Source organism: Gossypium arboreum, chromosome 3, assembly GCF_025698485.1.
Source record: "Gossypium arboreum isolate Shixiya-1 chromosome 3, ASM2569848v2, whole genome shotgun sequence".
Taxonomy (NCBI): Eukaryota; Viridiplantae; Streptophyta; class Magnoliopsida; order Malvales; family Malvaceae; genus Gossypium; species Gossypium arboreum.
The window spans coordinates 2,631,193-2,645,678 of NC_069072.1; the positions used below are offsets into that span (position 1 = coordinate 2,631,193).

At 29.2% G+C, this 14,486-nt stretch overlaps 2 protein-coding genes across 4 annotated transcripts; both read left to right on the plus strand.

Annotated features, from left to right (window-relative positions):
* The first annotated feature begins 3,495 nt into the window (after positions 1-3,495).
* On the plus strand, positions 3,496-5,416 carry LOC108474802 (cyclin-D3-3). 2 transcript variants are annotated; one of them, XM_053025505.1, is made up of 4 exons: positions 3,496-4,350; positions 4,429-4,630; positions 4,719-4,849; positions 4,938-5,416. In XM_053025505.1, the coding sequence occupies exons 1-4, from the start codon at positions 3,883-3,885 to the stop codon at positions 5,283-5,285; spliced, it is 1,149 nt and encodes a 382-aa protein (XP_052881465.1). In that variant the 5' UTR covers positions 3,496-3,882; the 3' UTR covers positions 5,286-5,416. The 2 variants fall into 2 exon arrangements, with proteins under 2 accessions (XP_052881465.1, XP_017632312.1); XM_017776823.2 differs by having other exon boundaries at positions 3,497-4,350; positions 4,932-5,416.
* Positions 5,417-12,712: 7,296 nt separating this feature from the next.
* LOC108474611 (uncharacterized) lies at positions 12,713-14,431 on the plus strand. 2 transcript variants are annotated; one of them, XM_017776591.2, is made up of 5 exons: positions 12,713-12,884; positions 12,995-13,053; positions 13,167-13,216; positions 13,815-13,945; positions 14,040-14,431. In XM_017776591.2, exons 1-5 carry the CDS (start codon positions 12,865-12,867, stop codon positions 14,242-14,244), a joined length of 465 nt encoding a protein of 154 aa, XP_017632080.1. In that variant the 5' UTR covers positions 12,713-12,864; the 3' UTR covers positions 14,245-14,431. The 2 variants fall into 2 exon arrangements, with proteins under 2 accessions (XP_017632080.1, XP_017632079.1); XM_017776590.2 differs by having other exon boundaries at positions 12,714-12,884; positions 13,812-13,945.
* Positions 14,432-14,486: the final 55 nt, after the last annotated feature.

A 14,486-nucleotide genomic window follows, 5' to 3' on the forward strand; every position in this document is an offset into this window, starting at 1 on the left:
GTCCTTTTTTTCATTTAAATTTTCAGTAAATTTTAAGTTTTAAATACGAGTAAATTATCATTAGTCATTAAATTATAAATAAATTTCCGTTTGATCATTTAATTAAAAAATTACAAATTGATTACTAAAGTTTTTGAAAGGATATTTTTGATCATTTAACTAAAATTTATCCATAATTTAGTGATTCATGACATAGTTTACACTTTAAATATTTGAATTATATCATATCAATTGGTAAGAAATTGATATAATTTAAATAAAGTTCAAATTTGAGTTCATTAGATGGAGAAAATAATGTTGTGTGAGTTTTTCTTTTATTTAAGGATTTGACACTCAATTCCAAATTTAATGGAAACCCAATATAATTATCGAATGTTAATGAATCTACCAATATCTGTTTCTAGGAAAAAAACACAAGTTTAAATTTAAAAAACGATATCATTAAAAGGGATAATCACAAATCTCGAACATTAACAATAAAACTTAAATTAAAATATAAAAATATTTAAAAAAGAAAAACAACGTTTGACAGGTAAATAACTGCTCAGCAGCTCTAAAGTCTAAACAGAATGGACAATCGACCTACATTTGTCTTCCCATATGTTCCCTATGATCAAGTATAATAATATAAAGCAAACTTTGACTTTAGATATGATAAAACTTAAAACATTGAAAATTTCTATGTAACTATTATTATTTTCTAAATATCATAGTAATTTGCTGATTGAATATTAACTTAATTGGTATAAATTTTATTATCAATACAGAAAAATATGAGTTGGAATAAATTGAAATGCATTATACTCTTATTTATAAGTTTGAGAGTAACTCTAGCTAATTTTAGATATTATATTAAAAAAGGGATATAACCAATCACGTGCCAAATTTTCAAAATTTCCTAAATTTGATAATTTGTATAGTTTAAATGTAAAGTTCATGTCAATACGACGAGTTTGGAAGAGTTTTTTTTTTAAATAAAATTCAAACAATCATTTTAGCCAGAATAATTAAATTCATAAAATTGATATTCAATAGTTACATCAACCTCAAACTAAATTTAGAGTCAAGTTTATTGGACCCTTAAATACGAGGGAAGTTCTCTCAGAATTGTTCTCTCTTATTCACAAATAGGGATAACAAAACCCAAACCGCCCCATAGATTTTGAATTGATCAGACTTATTTTTGGACAATGATTATAGAGCAATTATGGGAATTGCTTGCCACACCTTATTTTACCGCACTATATAAAAATATCGTTTTACAGTTATATATAGTTATTAAAAATGTAAAATCGTGTTACAAAGAAAAGAAAACTCATATGCTTCATGTTTAAATTTTTTTATAGAAAAATATGTTTAACTTTGGTTGAAAATATTATAAATAACTAGCAAAAATTAAATCAAAACGAGGTAAGGTGAGGCGAGAATGAATACATTCAACATTTATATAAGTAGTAGTAGTTTTTAAAATTACACAACCACCATGGAGTGAAACAGGTGGTAGGCAAACTGTATAGTATGCCAACTGCCGAGAGATGGTAGATTTGACAACATCAATCTTCCCCTCGTCTTGTTGCATACCTATCAACGAAGCAAAACTCACGACATTTAAAATAAATAAATTAAATTTCTTACCATTCAACGTAACAATTATCGGTAAAAGTATCATGAAGGTTCTATGTTACAAGTTAAATTGCATTTTGTCCCCCTCTATTTAAAAGTGAGAAAATTAATCATTGTACATTAGATTAAACTGCAAAATGGTCATTTCTATTAAAAATTTCATCTATTTCTATTGTTAAAAATTAGCGTAACTTACAAAATAACTAGCCACGTGTACCTCATTCTCTTAAAAAAATATAATGTCTTTTACCAACAATTATCTTTAACTAATCTAATATTTTCATGTATTTCAATTGGTTAACACATCACAAATTTCAAAAAAAAAAAATTCTAATTTTTTTTTTAATAATCTTATTATAAGTTCGGTTTATATTTGTTCTTTTCGATGCAATGCCTAGAACTACTTATAACCCTTACTCAACTCATAAATAGAAGGATAATGCGCTTAAACGTACTCGAACCCACATCTTCACGATAACAATGTCCATACCAATTAAACTAAAACTCAAATAATAAAATCTAAACGTTTTTAAGTAAGAGTTTATATGCATTAATCATCATTAAAATAAATGTTTGATGATGTAAATTAAATTATCATCTCTAAGTAATTGACTGTCACCCACTTAGAAATCTAAATATTTTTAATATTGCAAAGTTCCAAACTCTCTCTTTCTCTTTGTATTTTCTCTTTTTACTTTTATCATGGAAGAATGAATGGTAAAAGCACAGTGCATAATTTTATATTGGTGGGCAGAATAAGAAGAGTAATTTTCATGGAGGATTTCAGGTTTGAGCTTGGTGTGTGTGCCGCCCCGTTTACCTTCTGCCCCGCCCAACCATTTTACTTTACACCGAAACCACCACCATAGACTTTTCTTCCCAAAACCCCAAAAACACATAATAATAAATATATTTTGAGGGTGTTTTCATTATTCATATTTAGATAAAATTTAAATTTGAGTGCGTCAAATTCTTAAGTCCCTTACTATTCTTGTGTGCGTCAAACAGGATTAGAGTTTTCATTTTCCATTTAGTTTGATTGAATTGAATTGTTCAATTTAGGTGACAACACCTATTTTTAAAATCTAACTAACAATACAAAATTTTAATCGAACTGAATACATTTGTTTGATTCAGTTTTCTTAATCTCTTTTTCAGCCTTAGTCTCTATTTGTAAAATTTAACTCGAGATCTTACTTAAAGGATATCAAACTTTGAAATTGAATAGGGTCGAACCTTTAAACGAAGGCGAAACTCATTCAATATTGTTTCTTTATTCACAACACTTAAAATCACGCTTAGAGAGAATCAATTTTTTATCACTCGACAAAAAAAAACCAACTTATATATTGATATTATATTAAAACTCAATTGAATTAGTGTCATGAGTTAATTAAACACAAATTTAATAAGAAAATAACAATTTTTTCAAAATAATAAATATTTTTATAATAATATTATCCTTTTACATTTTTATATAAAATCTATAAAATTCCTAAACACCAAAATTTATTATGATTTTTAAAACTTCAAATTTACCGCTTTAATTAAAACCTCATCAAATTAATAGTTGAACTAATTAGATCATTGATTTCATTGGTCGGTCTAATTTTAATTAAATAAAATTTTAACAATTCATCAAAATAAAATAAAAAATCAATTCAACTTGCTGCAAACAGTTTACTCAATTTAGTTCAAAATCGTTTTAACCTTTTTTTGAATCGATATATCAAACCGATTCCCAATTCAACTAAACCATCCAATTTGATTTTCATAATATAATATAATCTAATATATATATATGTATGAAATTGAAAAAAAAAAAGGCATGAAAATTGACGATTCACAATTTCAGAAGCATACAAAATAATATTTATTGATAGAACAAAAAAGGACAAGCGTGAAACCCACTCTGATATCAATCCCCTTCTCTTCCCCCTCTTTTTTTTCCCTTTCCCTCCCATCTCTGCCTTTTACTTTTTTCCCCTTCAAATCCCCATCCCATCTATAGCTATTAGCCACTCTACAAACCACTCTTTTTTAAGCTTCAAGACTTCCCCCTAATTAAAAAGCCTGTTGCTTGTATACATACATTCTCAGCACCAACAAAAAAAAAAAAAAAGAAAAAAAAAGAGAGATATGAGTCTCTCTCTCTATTACCTTTTCTTTATGGATGTTTCGTTTTGTATAATGACTTAAAAGTAAGAGGGACTAAAAAAAAAAAAAAAAAAAAGAACCCCTCTTCTTCTTCTTTAGAATATGGCAATTCAACAACATGAACAAGAAGAAACTTACCCTTCTTTCTTACTCGATGGTCTTTACTGTGAAGAGGATGAAGTTTTAGAAGAAGGGAGTTCTTTAAGTGGCTGTAACAATGTCGGAGACATTGATTTGTTTTGGGAAGATGAGGAGCTTGTTTCGTTGTTTTCAAAAGAAATGGAGTTGGTTCATCTTGGTCCTGAAAATGTGGAAAGTACAGATAAGTTTTTGACAACGGTCCACCGTGAGGTCCGTCGTGAGGCGGTGGAGTGGATGCTTAAAGTCAATGCTCATTATGGGTTCGCCACTCTCACGGCGATGCTTTCTGTTAATTATCTTGATAGGTTTTTAAGTAGTTTCTGTTTTCAAAGAGATAAACCATGGATGACTCACCTTGTTGCTGTTACTTGTCTCTCTTTGGCTGCTAAAGTTGAAGAAACCCATGTCCCTCTTCTTCTGGACTTACAAGTATGTGTGTATCTGTATGTATATATGTATGTATGTTTCATTTGGAAACACAATGACATGTTTTGGTTTTTTTTATAGGTTGAAGGGACAAAATATGTTTTTGAAGCTAAAACCATTCAAAGAATGGAACTTTTGGTTCTTTCAACATTGAAATGGAAAATGCATCCAATTACTCCACTTTCATTCCTTGATCATATCATAAAAAGGCTCGGATTAAAAACACATCTTCATTGGGAGTTTCTTAAGAGGTGTGAACATCTTCTCCTTTGTGTAATCTCTGGTAAGTCTCAAACAGGACAAAAAAAAAAGATACCCTTTTCTGTCTTGTTTCTCATCATTTGGTCTAAATTATGTTTCTTTGTTCATAGATTCAAGATCTGTGCGGTATCTTCCCTCTGTATTGGCTACAGCAACAATGATGCACGTTATAGACCAAGTTGAGATTTTTAACCCAGTTGACTACCAGAACCAACTTCTGAATGTTCTTAAAAAAAACAAGGTTTGTATTTTGTAATTGTTAATGTAGTTTATAAAACTCATTAAAATAAAAACATTATTGAATCTATGTTTTTTTGGAACAGGAACAGGTAAATGACTGTTACAAGCTGATTCTTGATTTATCGACAGGACCCCAAAACCAAAACAATGCATGTAATGGTTCTTTTTTTGGTCGGACACTTGCTCGCCATAACCACCATGAGAGGAAGCTTGAGACGGTTCCTGGTAGTCCTAGTGGGGTGATTGATGTTGATTTCAGCAGCGATAGCTCGAATGAGTCTTGGGTTGTGGGGCAACCGCCTTCATCAGCGGCGCCGTCGGTTTCGTCGTCGCCTGAGCCACCGTTTAAGAAGAGAAGAGGTCAAGAACGAGGGATGCGTTTGACATCATTGAACCGCGTGTTCGTTGACATTGTTGCCAATGGTAGCCCTTCTTAATCCCCACTGTCCAAAAAAGGAAATTCCATATTTATTACTATGTTTTAATTGCAAGAATGGTCCCTTATATTTATAATTATTATCAAAGCAATGGAAGTGAAGACTGGCGGAAAATTAGACCAAAAACAGAAGGGTTGCATTGAAGAATGTATGCAGTCTGGTCCTCTATTTTTTTCTTCTTCTGCAATTGTCTTTTCAAAGCGTACCCTTTTTTTAATTATTATGGATATATATTTATTAGATTGGATAATTATAATAAAATAAATTATAATAATACACAATCAAATACAGATCAAATTAATTGGATCGAAAAATTAACAGTGGATTTAAATCGCTTTAAACTTATTATTAAATCAATTTCTAATTGTAAATGTTAATTTTTATTAAATATTAATTGATATCAAATTTAATATAAAATAAAAAATTAAAAAATAATTATAGGATGTTTCCACCTAACTTTTATTTGATCCGGTAGAATCTTCTCTTTGCTTATCCTTTACTTAATTAGATTAGACTAAACTCCTATTTAACCCACCATTATATTAAAATAAAATCACAAACTATTTTATTAATTTTTAAATAATTTTTTAGTATATTTTATAGTTAAATAAGTTTTATCTTTTTATTTGTGTGCAAATTTAATTGTTAAGAATTTATTTTGATATAATAAAGTATGAAAATTTATTTAAATAAAATGACAAAGTTAATATTTTATTAATTTAAGGATAAAAACCAAAAAATAAATCATTTCAATGTTCTTCTTCCTTTACCTTTTTCCTTTTTTTTTTTTTTTGTTGCTAATTTGCATATTTTAATTAAAATTTTAAATCAGCATGCCTAAAATTTTAATAATTTTTTAAAAAGTAGAATCTATTTTATTTAAAATAAGAATAAATAAAAGGACAGTATCTAATCTCTTTAGAAAGGTGAAGAACAATTTCTTTTGCTTTTTTCACGTGTTAGGAGATTGTATTTGGGATAAAGCAACATTTAGTCCTTGAGTTTTGTTATTTTTTTAATATGATCCCTTAAAATTTTTATTCACTTTAGTTTCGGAATTAGACAATTTCTTCTAATTTGATTCTTAAATTTGTATTTCGTTAAAATACAATGCTTAGAACTACTCATAGCTTCTCTCTAACCCATAAATAGGAAGATCGAACTCACGTTTTCTTACATTGACAATAATACCTATAACAATTGAGTTAAGACTCGACCCGCTACTTTATTTTGATATTAAAAATTAAAATATTATATAAGATTACTAATAATATACATGCTGACAAAAGAATTATATCATAGCATTGAGAATACAAAGCCCCACATGTTGTAATTGCTTGTTTAACTTCTGAAATTTAATAAAATTCCAATTCTTCGTCATTTATTTATTGGTTTATTCTATTTTATCTATACATATATTATATATTTCTTGCTTACAGCTGTAAAGGTTAAAATACAACAAAAGAGATGACTATAGGGGTTTATGGGTCCCTATTCCAACTTTTTTTTTTTTTACAGAAAAAGAAAATAACTTAAAATTTTAAAAAATAAAATAAAATGAATATTTGGGTTACTTTTTTTTTATTACCCTACTTTACCTTATTCCATGTATTAAGTGTACTTTTTGACCCAAAACCACTTACCAAAATGTTATGATCATTGATCCCCAACCTTCTTTTTTTCCCAACAACATAAAATTCAACATGAATCATGGGAAAATATTCCACCTTTATTGACTCCCTCACAATTGTTTTCTGCCATGTAAGACTTATATCTCTCTCCTAAAGTTAAAAATCTTGTTTAAGGGTAGAGATAAAAAAATTATAAAATTTGAGAGGCCAAAGTTAAAATTTTTATATTCAAAATGGTGGTTGTTAGAGACACAAGAGAGTTTGAGTATATTTATATGTTGTCTTTCTTTACGTGAGTTTTATTGGATGTTGTTTTAATAAGTAAATGGTTTCTTGGACATTTTCATTCTAGTGTTCAAAGTTGAAATTAAAGAGGTTGTATATATGAATAGTTTGAGTATGTGGGAGAGGTTGAATCCGACTAGGGTTTTTGGTGAGAAAATTTTCGATCTCGAAGGCATATATCATGACTAATTTTAAGGAGATTAATTCTACTTTATTTATCCTGATTATTTTTTGAAGAAGAATAGTTTATATTGGACTATGGTAATGGAATAGACTATTATATTAAGCTTATAAATAGTAATGCCAATTCGCACAGAAGGGGTACCGATTTAAGGGAGTGTTATGCTAATTTCACACTCTAGTAGGTTTTTTTTTTGAGAGATTGAACCTTAAGTTTTTGGGATGAGTGATTGGAGTTAATATTAGGGCTAGAATTATTTCTTTGTGTAAGGGTAGATTAGGTTTGAATCAATAGGTGATATGAAAGATTGTTGAATAAGAATCATTTACTGATTGAGGCTTCGTAGAGTAGGATTGTTTCTGAATTGTATTAACAAATGACCATGTGCAAATCTCTCTTTACTTTCTCTGTTTTTCATTTCCCTTCCACTATCTAATCAATACAGTAATTGAACATAACATTAACAAACTTATTAAACTTATAGTAAAATGACGTGTTTTATCAATGGTGCCTATTTGAAGATCTCATTACAGTGGAACTCATGAAATCCTTTTTAAATCAATAGTTGAAGTGAAAAGGGAGAAAAAAAAATCCATCATTGATCATGTCATGTAAGATTTGTATTGCGAAACGCGAGTTTATCTTTTAACCAATTCAATCGATTTCAACACTAAAAAATGGGAGAATCTAATTTCCACAGGAAAACAATGTATTTGATAACCGATTTAACATGTTCTATGTCTCCTCATTTCTGTCATTTATCCACAATCGCTAATTTAAAACAAATCCCATGAGATCCCACTATAATAAAATCTCACTTTAGACGTTATCATTAAAAAAATGCTTAAATTAAATTATTAATTTTTCAAAATGATTAAAATTATAATTTTTCTATTTTAATCAAAAACTAAAAAGACCAAAATTGAAACCAATTTACCCATTTAGTCAAAGGAGGCCAAGACCTCTACTACCCCTGGTTTGAATGAGAGTAAGGTTCTTTTAACCATTTTTTTTTCTATTCACAATATTTGTCTCAAAATCTATAATGACTATAAATCTTCAAGGGGACAAGGGGATGGAGCCCTTTTGTGGCAGCAATGGCCCCAAAAGAAATCAGAAATGGATCTCTCAATTTAAAACCACACTGTCAAATAACTTTGAATCAAATAATTGTGCCAAGTCAATTCTTGTTACATCCCTTATATTAAATAGTTTATGTAGGATACTTCCATCCAATAGGGCATCCAATGTTTGGGCAGTGGTCACTATCTACATGAAATGCCAAGATTGCAAACTAAGCACATGTAATTTAACCTTATCTTCTTCAATTTTTTTAAATTATTAAAAAAGAATATTTAAGTCACTGAGTTGTTAAGTTTCTTTTTAAAAAGTTTGGGTATTGAGTTCCAAGCAACAATTTCATAATCAGTATGATGAGTCAATACGCATCGACGAGTAAAATAACATACTTTAGATCCAAGTCAATTTGATGGTCAGTGTCGAAGATTAGAAATGAAAGTCGTTTGCATTTTAGTTCGCAGATTCGTGACGTTTAAATTTGTTTCATGAAAAAAAAATTGAATTTTAAAATGAAAAGGGAATAAGAGCTTCCAATTAGTGCAGACTGTGTGAACAGAGAAGGCCGTACAACAACAATTTTAACATTTCGATGACTTAAATAAAAATTTTCAAACAATTTAATAACCATTTTTTAACTTTTTAAAGTCGAGTGACGTTGGATTAATTTACCAAAAAAAAAATTGGATGTAGTTTATAGTTAAATGGTGATTTAATCCTTTCAATTCATCCTCAAAGTCACTATTTTTTTTTCCATTTTCAAATCTGATTTATTGTTGTTCTTAATACAGAGGAGGAAGGACCTGATGCCTGAGCAAGAGGACTATTTGCAAAACTCGTAAAAAGCTGTGGAGCAGCTCATCGGTGAGCTTGACTTTTCTCATCAATTAAAGGAAAAGAAAAACCCATATCTAACATACAAAAATAAACTGACCCATACATTTCTTGTTCTTCATCACTTGAAAATGTTTGTCCACCTTTAAGACAACCACGTCTTAAAGAATAATTGGAACCACCATTAATCCGTATCGAGATAAAAATATAATGGAAGTTTTTGTACGATAAGTTAAATTGTATTTTATATTTTTATTTAAAAATGACTAAATTAGTTTATATATGTTAGAATAAATAGCAAATTAATAATTTTATTGTTGAAAATTAGTGTAATTGATAAAATAATCAGACAATTACACATTATGTGTCACATGTACAAGGGTAAAGCTTGAATTTATTTTTTGAGGTTAGAATTAAGTTATGTATTTTTATGAAAATTAAAATGTAAATTCATCATTATATTAACTTATATTTATAATTTTAAAAGATTAAATTAAAATTTTATCATTTTGAGATCAAAGTGCAATTTGACCTTTGAATGGGAAAAATGTTATTTCCTAATTTAGGGGGGCTTATCTCTAGTGCTACCCATGCATGTGTACCTCATATTGATGTACAAAGATTAATTTTAATAGTAGAAATTAATGAATTTTTAACAAAATGACCAGTTTACTATTTAATCTGACGATAAAGATTAATTTACTTATTTTTAAATGAAGAGAAGAAAATACAATATAACTCTTAATATAATTACCTCTATAATACTTTTTACTCTTTCATTGAATATAACCTTAATTTACGAAATAAAAGATTTAAATTACGAGCACCAACACATTTAAAAGTAGAATGATATTTAAATTTAGAGGGAGACCACAAGCATAGAATGCAGAAATAATGGTGAAGAACAAGGTTATGGCTGTGATGAGACTGCTGGGGTGGAGGTACTTAGAAGGTTAAAGCTTAAAATAGTATTAAAATTTTGATTGGGTAAACGATGCGTTTATTTTTAATAAAATTAAAAATAATAGAGATAATAAAATTATTTATTGTAATTATGAGGTAAAAAATTTCATATGGTATCACAGCTCATTCAAAGGAGGCTCAAGAATGGATTATGTTGTGTTTTTTTATTACAGTTTTTTTCTGTTGTCAAAGTGGTGAAATTTCTTTGTAATAAGATGTTGTAGTCTTGTAGAATAGGCTTTTGGTTTTGGGCCTCAACAGTCCCTTTTAAATGGCCAGAGAAAAAGGACAAGTTTGCAGTTTTTTTGAGGTCAGCTAGTGTACCAAAATCTTTGAAACTAGGCTGTCCCCCTCCCATTGTTACCATGTCTGGTTTTCAGACAAAGATTTGAGTATCTTTTGGCAGTCTTAAGGTGACCCCCAGACCATAATCAAGCTGGTTTTTTCAAACATGGTCTTGTACTATTAGGTTTTTTTTTTTTGGGTCCTTTTTGTTATTGAACCCCAAAAGTCATCTTTCTGATATAAAATTATAATCAAACCATGTTTGTGATATGTTTTAGACCCATTCCCTCTCTTTTTGTAGATAATATTTGCTTTTAGGTGAACTAGGAACATGGGGTTTTTATTGACAGTATGGGAAGACAAAGATTGAGACCAATAATCTAATCAAAATATTAAAAGAAGAACAAAATTGGTATTGGGTTGAAAGTTAGAGGTGAGTTCGGTTCCATCTGATTTGTTTTTTAAAGTTTTTATATTCTTTATGATTATTCGATTTGGTTCTTAGGTTTTTTTGGATTTTCGAACTTTATTTTAAAAATGTATGAGTTTTGGATATTATTTTATAAAATTTTATTTTTTAGTAAATATTTTAAAAGTATTAATTTTGCTAAGTAATAAAAATTTAATAACTCTTACAATAAAAGTACTATAAAGGCTCTTGTATTAGGAGTCAAATTGTATTTTGTTCTCTCTATTAAAAATAAATAAATTAGTCCCTGTACGTTAGATCAAATAACAAATTAATCTTTTTTGTTAAAAATTTCTTCTATTTGTACTTTTAAAAACTGGTGTGACTGATAGAATAATCAGACAGTAACGCTTAACGTGCTATGTGTACCTCATGCTGATATACAAGAACCAATTTTTAATAGTAAAAATGAATGAAATTTTTAATAGAATGACCAGTTTATTCTTTAATCTAACATATAGAGATTAATTTGCCCCTTTTTTGAATAAACGAGCTAAAATGTAATTTGAATCCTAATACAATGGCCCTCATGATATTTTTACCTAACTCTTTCATAGAATTTCTAAAATTAATCTTTTATATAATATCTTAAAATTATTTTTACCTCATAAAAATTAAAATCAATTATAGATTAAATAAAAATACAACTTAATTTGGTTAGAGTAACTCCACTCTTTAAATATTCTTTTTTTAACAATGTCATTATTTGTTCTGATCATATTTATTCTTTTTGAGTACGGTGTCTAGAACTACTCATAATCCTTTTTCAATCTATAAATAGGAAAATAATGTGCTTCAATATATTCAAATTCATATCCTCCTACATTATAATAATAAACACATCAATCGAATTAATACTCAATACGCAACTCCACTCTTTTTAACTTCTAGTTTAAAAGATTGTTCATAGTGGGGGTGTGACATAACACAAACAATGTAAGAACCGGATGGGTGTACGGGCCATGCCAGTAACCTAACTATGCTCGTTTTAGTTATGAATGGTAACAAATGCAGTAAAAAGGCTATTGAATGAACTTCTCCTTGGAACATGGTGAAGAAGTGTAGTAAACTCCATTCTGCTTGGTTAAATTTCCAGAAGAATTTTCATTTTTTCTTTTTTCACTTATGATTGATGTGTCCTTTGCTGTCTTTACTGTAATAAATTTGCAGAAACATCATTTAAGTCAGTTTCACAGTCTGTTAGTAGTTCATTGCCAACTATTTCTCAATTAGTTAATATGTCAAAATCCTTATTGACCCACAACAGTACAAAAATAAAGATTTTTAGTCTAAGTTTTTTTTTTTTTCATGATTGGTATGATTAGTTTTGATGAAAATAAAAATAACATTGAATCGATAACAAGAAGCACATTAACTCGAGATTAGAAATGTTCATTAGTCGAGTTCATCAATCGAACAACTCATCCCACGTTAAATTGAATTTGAGCTTTTAAGTTTTTTGACCTCAACTTATTTTACAGTTTAAAAATAAAAAAAAAAAATATAAATATATTAATATTTATATATATTGAAATAAAACAATTATCAAAATAAATGTTAGTGAACACTTTTTAAAATAAAAATAAAAGAAAGTCAAAGCCCACACATTTTGCCCAATCAAAGTTTTGTGCAGATTAATGGCCCATAAGCAGTAAAAACCCTAATTTTTCCTGGGCATGTAAAGAAGGCCTGAACCCTATAAACAAAGCTAAAATAAATGGGTTTCGTTGCAGGCTGAGCGTTTTTCGTTTTGAGATACTTCTCTAGTTCAGGTTGTGCTTCAATAATCAAAATCCTAAAAACCCTAACTTTGGTTCGTCCCTTCAAAGTTAAAACCTCTGAATTTATTCAAAAATGGGGAAACCAAGCTCCCGGTGGGTGTTTTGTTTTGATTTTTTTTTCAGTGTAAATTTACTTTCTTGATTAATGTTAGAAACTTGGGATTCTGCAATTTTTTATGAATTTCGTGTAATTTTTTTGGCAGACCAGATTCTTCTTCTAAAGCAGATAAAAAGTTCGATAAGAAGGTCCAGTTCTATGCCAGTGAGTTCAAAGTTCAAACTCAGAAATTAACTTTTAGTTAAATTTTTCTGTGATGTTTTAAAGTTTCAATAACTATTTGTTTTATATATATATATATATATATATATATGCAGAGGTTAGAGATACTGTTGCTTCATTGACTGCCAAGAAGGACATTACAAAGGTGATAAGAATCTTCTTTACTTGAAAAACACTTTAAATTTAATGATTTATGTTACCATTATCGAGTGATATGCAAATATATATGTATTCTTATTTTGGGTTTAGGGTTCAATGCTGGAATTTTATGGCAAAGTCTTTTTATGCCATGATTTTTCCATTTTTGCCTATATCTGCGTCTATTTATGTCAATTATGTTATATGTAGTTTGGGATTTCGGATATATAACTTATCTGATATGGCTGGTTTCTTTACTGATACCCGTGATTATCGACTTCATTAGCATTCGGAAATAGAATCTGACCATATAGATGATAGTATGAATGATTGGGATGTAAGATTACTAACAGTTGGTTTTGATAATCAGTAGTAGAATAATGAATCCTTTGTTATTGTAAGTTCTTGAAAATTAGACAATGGAAGACTAGATAAAGAATATTTCGGAATTCTAACGAGCTTTGTACGGTACCGCTGTATGTCTGTTGGAGCAACTGCTAAATGTGGATTTGGGGTGGGGTTTGGTTGGTCAAATAATACGAAGATCTATTCTCTATGTTCAGCGGTTTAGCGTGTTTGCTAATGAGCTTGTTTATGATCAGAAGAAGAAGCTTCGAAGCCGACAGAAGAAACTGAAAGCATATGACCTCTCTGCTCTCTCGGAGTTTCTCCCAGAGTTGAAAGCTCCTAGAGCCAATGATTTCAAGCTCAACTGCAAATCTAGGCAGCAATTAATGTGCGTCCGTTGGTTTTGTGATTCTGTCTTTTGTTATAATGTTCGGTTATCTCTCGTAATAATTAACTGATTTTAGTGAATGAATTCGTATCAGATTGAAAGAGGGAAATCAATTGAGTGCAGTTCTCGAGCATCCTGCTTTCCAAGCCGATCCACTAGCTGCCATTCATCAACACTTACAGAACACACAACCTGCTTTAGACGAGAAACCGAAGAAAAAGAAGAACCAGAATGGTGGGAGGAAGAAAAAGAGTAAAAAGTCAAAGGCTTTGTCCAGTCAACAATCCATGGATATCTAAGTACATTGACTTTCCGAAAGTTAGCATTTTGTTCGTATATCTTCTCCTCATTGAAAGCTTTTTAAGCCAATTGAACCCTTCATGAGGTATAATGTGTAGTTCACCATTCCCCTTTTTTGTTAACAATGTCATCTTGTCTCTTTATCGACCGAAATATCGAAATGCAAAATGAAAATTTTGGTGAAAACCATTTCATTGCAACTTCGTATCTATATTCTATCATTATGTTTGTGGCTGAAACA

What these genes read in the sequence shown, in the direction of transcription:
- LOC108474802 (XM_017776823.2), top strand. Translation starts at nt 3,883, where the DNA reads ATGGCAATTCAACAACATGAACAAGAAGAAACTTACCCTTCTTTCTTA. An exon ending in CTCTTCTTCTGGACTTACAA is followed by an intron (nt 4,351 to 4,428) that starts GTATGTGTGTAT and finishes TTTTTTTTATAG; the next exon opens with GTTGAAGGGACAAAATATGT. An exon ending in ATGTTCTTAAAAAAAACAAG is followed by an intron (nt 4,850 to 4,931) that starts GTTTGTATTTTG and finishes TTTTTGGAACAG; the next exon opens with GAACAGGTAAATGACTGTTA.
- LOC108474611 (XM_017776590.2), top strand. Translation starts at nt 12,865, where the DNA reads ATGGGGAAACCAAGCTCCCG. An exon ending in GAAGGTCCAGTTCTATGCCA is followed by an intron (nt 13,054 to 13,166) that starts GTGAGTTCAAAG and finishes ATATATATGCAG; the next exon opens with AGGTTAGAGATACTGTTGCT. An exon ending in CCAAGAAGGACATTACAAAG is followed by an intron (nt 13,217 to 13,811) that starts GTGATAAGAATC and finishes GTTTATGATCAG; the next exon opens with AAGAAGAAGCTTCGAAGCCG.